The sequence below is a fragment of the Microtus oregoni genome, unplaced genomic scaffold, assembly GCF_018167655.1.
Source record: "Microtus oregoni isolate MIOR12 unplaced genomic scaffold, Mior012 000014F_ref0000157, whole genome shotgun sequence".
Taxonomy (NCBI): Eukaryota; Metazoa; Chordata; class Mammalia; order Rodentia; family Cricetidae; genus Microtus; species Microtus oregoni.
In genome coordinates, this window is record NW_024543073.1 from 3,488,406 (window position 1) to 3,494,320 (window position 5,915).

Consider the following 5,915-nt stretch of genomic DNA (forward strand, 5'->3'; position numbering starts at 1 on the left):
ATGTCTAAAAGCCATTTATGAGTGAGCACATGTGATATTTGTCTTTCTGGGTCTGGGTTACCTCACTCAATATGATGTTTTCTAGATCCATCCATTTGCCTGCAAATATCAAGATGTCATTACTTTTTCCCTGCTATGCAGTACTCCATTGCGTAAATGTACCATATTTTCTTTATCCATTCTTCAGCCAAGGGGCATTAGGTTGTTTCCAGGTTCTGACTGTGACAAACAATGCTGCTACGAACATAGTTTTTTGTTTGTTTTATTATTATTATTTATTTTTTTAATTATTATTAAAAATTTCCACCTCCTCCCATTTCCCTCCCCCTCCCCTTCCCTCTCCCTTTCCAGTCCTAAGAGCAGTCAAGGTTCCCTGCCCTGTGGGAAGTCCAAGGTCCTCCCCGCTCCATCCAGGTCTAGGAAGGTGAGCATCCAAACAGACTAGGCTCTCACAAAGCCAGTACATGCAGTAGGATCAAATCCCAGTGCCATTGTCCTTGGCTTCTCAGTCAAAATAGATCAGAACTATGATGTCTTAAAAGTTCCCTGGACAGGATTACAAAGTAGTTCAAAAAATTATTCCATGAACTTCTCTGTGGTGTGTGTGTGTGGGGGGGTGTTTGTGTATATAAAGATATGTTGTGTGGTTGTGTGTATGTGTGTAGCATAAATTCTAATTTGTCTTAACAATAAAAAACTTGGGATCAGCTATCAGGGGTGAACACTGAAGGACTGGAGAAGCAGAGCAGTCAACCACTAAAGAGTTCTTACTCTACCAATGCTCAGACCAAAGGGACGAATCTCAGACTTCCTGCTGTCTCTATGACTACATGCTCAGACTGAATTCTTATACTGCATCTGAGCTCCTGTCTCCTCCCACCTTCTATTCCTCTCTCTGTCCAGCCATATCACTCCTGTCTCAACCTCCCTACTGCTGGGATTAAAGGCGTGTGATCCCAAATGCTGAGATCACTTTGTGTGAGATCTGTTTCTCTTTTAGGGTGGATCAATTTCAATTTCATGTAGCCTATGGTAGCCTTGAACTCACAGAGATCCATCTGCCTCTGCCTCCCGAATGCTGGGATTAAAGGTGTGCGCCACCACCGCCCGGCCTCTATGACTAACTAGTGGCTTAGCTCTGCACTCTGATCTTCAGGCAAGCTTTATTTGTTAGATTACAAACAAAATACCACTCCAGATGTGTGTACCTGTGTATGTGTGTGTGCCTGCATATGTGCATATGTGTGCCTGTGTGTGTGTGTGTCTGTGTGTAGTTATGTTATAAAGTATATATCTTGCCAGTGGTGATGACAAACCTATGAAGAAAAAGGCTTTCATAGTTTCTGATAGAGAAGGGATGTTGGCTTTGCCTTTCTGACTTTCTATTTTTGTTGTATTCTCCTGGCATCTGGTTGCCTTCACTAGATGAAGTCAGAATGAATAAAATGACCTTTTCAGATCTTCATTGCTCTGTTGTAAATTCCTCATATTCCCATAATACAGTAAATAAACACATAATTATTATTTCAGTTCTTTGGGGTCACACCTCATAGTAACAGACCACATTAATGTACACTCTTAACAATTCCTAATGTTATTCTGTCCTCTACAACCAATCCTTCTCTCTGTGAGCACACAGGATGCCAAGTTGGGCGTTAAGCACTCATTTCCAAGTTACTAGAGCACCACCTTCTGGTGAAATGTTTACCTAGCAAGGGGCGTGTTAAGGATCCACTAAGACGATACAAATTTTTCTAGCCAAAAATGGTTAAATTGAAACCATATTACAAATATATTGAAAATTTGCCGCGTTTCTGATTTCATTTTGATTCTTCTGAGGAGGGTCTTCGATTATTTAGCAGCCAAAGGACTGTAAGCCCTTCCGGTTCTCCTTTAAGCTCCGCGGGTTTCAAGTTTCAGCCCCTCCTCGAATTCCAGCCTGCTGAGACTCCCGAAATCATCCAAAATGGAGCCCTTCGCTGCCTACCCACTGAAATGTTCCGGGTCCAAAGTGAAGGTATTTGCCGTTTTGCTGTCTATGGTTCTGTGCACCGTGACTCTTTTTCTCCTACAATTAAAATTCCTGAAACCGAGAATCAACAGCTTCTATTCCTTTGAAGTGAAAGATGCCAAAGGGAAGATCGTGTCTCTGGAAAAGTTCAAAGGCAAAGTAAGTCTTCGGATTTTTATTTCTGTTGTTCCTCGGCATTGATACTTCTTCTCACCGTAGTGTAGGGTTCGTTATAGTCGTAAATTGGAATGTAGTCTTCAAAGCAATGTCGTTAGATGTCCTTTTAGGTATCAGAGTTCTAGGAGCTTTTCACTTCCAACCGGTTAAGCGACTGTTTTCTCGAAAACTGCTTTCATTTTCGTGCGGACCTGATGCTGTGATCTGGAAGATGCTGTGTGGCTAGGGCGAGACCCACTTGTAAGAATATTACGTAATCTAAGTATAGCGGGTTAGCCCATTTATCTGGGTTATGAATTTTAATGAAGTTGAATCTGTCTGAAAATACGGAGTCTATCAGAGGTTGTATTCTTCCAAAATGGTTTGGGATTTTAATTGCCTGAAGGATTTTTTTTTTTTTAATCTTTTGCTTCTCTTTCCGGTGGGGTTTTTTTTCTTTTTCCGGGAGGCTTCCCTAGTTGTAAACGTGGCTAGTGACTGCCGGTACACCGACAAAAGTTACTTGACCCTCAAGGAGCTGCACAAGGAGTTTGGGCCCTATCACTTCAACGTCCTGGCTTTCCCATGCAATCAGTTTGGAGAATCGGAGCCCATGTCCAGCATGGAGATAGAATCTTTTGCGAGACAAAACTACGGAGTCACATTCCCCATCTTCCACAAGATTAAGATCTTAGGGCCGGAAGCAGAACCTGCGTTTAGATTTCTTGTTGGTAAATATCTACCCTGCCTCAATGTTGTCCATTCCTTTCCATTTCATTATTATACATACGAGCGATAGAAAAAGATATAGATAGATCAGGACCATAGTTCCTATCTCATTTAAAATATTTTACCGGGAAAATTTCATAAAACTTTCTAGAAGTTATACATCCCTGAAATCAGTGTTTTGACTTCTTAGATGGTAAAGAATCCTACCTTGGTATGTTTTTGTTCCTTCTGACCATCGTGTTGAAGATTGTAGGCGAGGCATGGCCACGACTGCTTTCCCTAAGTACTTCAGCTCTCAGCTCAGCTGCTAGCCTTTCTGTTGGGACAGTAGCCCCACCCCTGACTAAAGCTTCACGAATACTTGCGGCCGAGCATCAATAACTGAGTATATCTTCATGTTTAGTTTTATGGTGGCCTTTCCATCTGAGACATTGCCTCAAGGTAGACCTGACATTTTACCAGGGTTTTGCTGAAATTCAAAGCAAAATAACTCGCTTATTTTCAGAAGTCAGTCATATGAGACTTCCTCTATAACTAAGCCACCACAGCCATCTATTTAAAGTGTGAGTAACACAGTGCACAGGAACCGTGGCTGTTCTTTCTGGGAAATACTGAAGAAAAGGTAGAGCTGAGCCCTTGAGCTAAGCATGCAATTATATTCTAATGAGGACTCTGTCAAAAAAAAAAAAATGAAACTCAACTGTCCTCACAGAACCAAAACTGCCACACAGACAGTGTGTGTTGTTAGACAGGGAAGGCAGGAGAACCCAGAGGTCAAGCCCACCAGTTCTGGAAGGAGGTGCAGATAGCAACTGTGCCTCTACCAATAGCGGCCACTCAGTATCAAGTTCAGGCCTCCATCTTTCTCATATGCAAAATGCTGAAGAGAGTAACGACCATTTCTTGGGGTTTCCTGACCCCACTTGAACCCTGAACTAGGCACAGAGTGAGGACTTGATTTTAAGTTTAGTTGCTGTATCTTTCCTAGGAAAGACATTTGTTTTTATGTATATGAGTGTTTTCCCTGCATGTATGTTTGTCCATGTGTACCTGGTGCCCAAGGAGGCCAGAAGAGGGAGGGCATCAAACCACCTGAAACTGAAGTCACACAGCTGTGAGCCACCATGTGGGTCTTGGGAATCAAACCCAGGGCCTCTGCAAGACCAGTACTCTTAACCAATGAACCCTCTCTCCAAACCCTACCTATTATACCTTTTTCTCATATTCATTAATATTAGGGACAGAGATCCAGAATGACAAAAGTAAAAACATTCACACTTATTACATAAATTAAGATTTAGCAAAAGAATGTCATAATTTCTCCAAGTAATCATTTCAAATCCCTTGCCATTTTGCTCTATAATCAATAACAACATTTGAAACATCATTACATTAAATATGAAAAATCAATGTGTACCTTCCTTTTACCAAAAAAAAAAAAAACAACTTTAGAACATTTTACATTTTGAAAAGTTGAGAACAGACTAGATATGATGGCAAACACCTATAATCCCAAGATTGGGAAAGTGGAGGCTTGGAAGATTAAGAGTTCAAGGTTAGCTTTGGCCAAGAGTTCAAAGTTAGCCTAAGATATGTAGTGAATTTCAGGCCAGTCTGGGCTACACAAACATTAAATATTAAACTGGTCTTACTGGGCCTGGTGGTATTCACCCACCTGTTAATCCCAGGATCTAAGAGTCTGAGTCAGAAGGGCCACAAGTTCAAGTCCAATTTAGGCTACAAAGCAAAACAAAACAAAACATGAAAATGGGTGTAGATTACCAAATCTAAAATATATAACTTTGTTTCATGTCCTGACTCTAGATCAGGACAGTCATCTATGAAGTCAAGAATACTGAAGTCTGGTTACTGAAGCCTTGAGCTCTGCTTTGTGTGGGTGTTTTATTTTGTTCTTAATAGTATGACAATCCTAGAACCTGGTTCTAAAATTGTCACCTATACAGATGTAATAAAACTGAAAGCCTTGACAAAGAATGAAATCATGCTCATAAAAATATATTCTGAACATTATAGATTCTTCCAAGAAGGAACCAATGTGGAACTTTTGGAAGTATCTGGTCAACCCTGAGGGACAAGTTGTGAAGTTCTGGAGGCCAGAAGAACCCCTTGAAGCCATCAGACCTCACGTGTCACAAATGATTGGGCAAATGATTCTTAAAAAGAAAGAGGACCTATGAAAACATCACAGTCAGTCCTGCACAGCTGGACAGAGAAATGACCTTGAAGGATTCAGCCTCCTTTTAGATTCTGACAACTATGGTACTAAAAGATCTTTCTGGCCATCTCACCACTCAGTTGCAATGGATGTCCCCAAAATAGAAATGTAACCCAAAGAGGAAAAAAGGGGGTGGGGGTAGCCAAAGAATCATGATGAAGTATATTACTTATCTGTCCAGAAGGAAAACTGTAGGAAGCTCAGTCACCAATATGCTTCTGTTTCCGGTTGTAATTTTCTCTAGGGTTGACCCTTATGGGAAAACTAATGCCCAGGACCACTGTGTGAAATGAAGAGCACTGTGTGGTGACAGTTCTGACTAACTAAACTGGAAGTGGTACACAGGTGTAATAAAGGATAAAGTGAATGCTGCAAAAGACAAAGTGCTTTTTCTTTAAGTTTTTTGAGATAGGGTGTCGGGGATCAGCCTCAACAAAAAATACCACTCACCAGGTTAGGGGTATGGGGATTTAGGAATATTAGTAAAAAATATGATGATGTGAAAATAAAAAGACAGAAAACATAGAATAGTACCAGAAGGAAGTTCCAGTGAATACTGAAATTGCCCACATTTAATTTTTTTTTTTTTTTTTTTTTTTTTGGTTTTTTGAGACAGGGTTTCTCTGTGGCTTTGGAGCCTGTCCTGGAACTAGCTCTGTAGACCAGGCTGGTCTCGAACTCACAGAGACCTGCCTGCCTCTGCCTCCCGAGTGCTGGGATTAAAGGCTTGCGCCACCATCGCCCGGCCCACATTTAATTTTCAATTGCTTAAAATGCCCCTGA

The 5,915-nt window shown here is 41.1% G+C and overlaps 1 protein-coding gene across 3 annotated transcripts; it reads left to right on the forward strand.

The window, feature by feature from the left end:
• The first annotated feature begins 1,765 nt into the window (after positions 1 to 1,765).
• On the forward strand, positions 1,766 to 5,504 carry Gpx8 (glutathione peroxidase 8 (putative)). 3 transcript variants are annotated; one of them, XM_041663612.1, is made up of 3 exons: positions 1,766 to 2,170; positions 2,634 to 2,898; positions 4,931 to 5,504. In XM_041663612.1, exons 1-3 carry the CDS (start codon positions 1,967 to 1,969, stop codon positions 5,092 to 5,094), a joined length of 633 nt encoding a protein of 210 aa, XP_041519546.1. In that variant the 5' UTR covers positions 1,766 to 1,966; the 3' UTR covers positions 5,095 to 5,504. The 3 variants fall into 3 exon arrangements, with proteins under 3 accessions (XP_041519546.1, XP_041519548.1, XP_041519547.1); XM_041663613.1 differs by having other exon boundaries at positions 1,767 to 2,170; positions 2,637 to 2,898; XM_041663614.1 differs by lacking the exon at positions 2,634 to 2,898.
• The last annotated feature ends 411 nt before the right edge of the window (positions 5,505 to 5,915 follow it).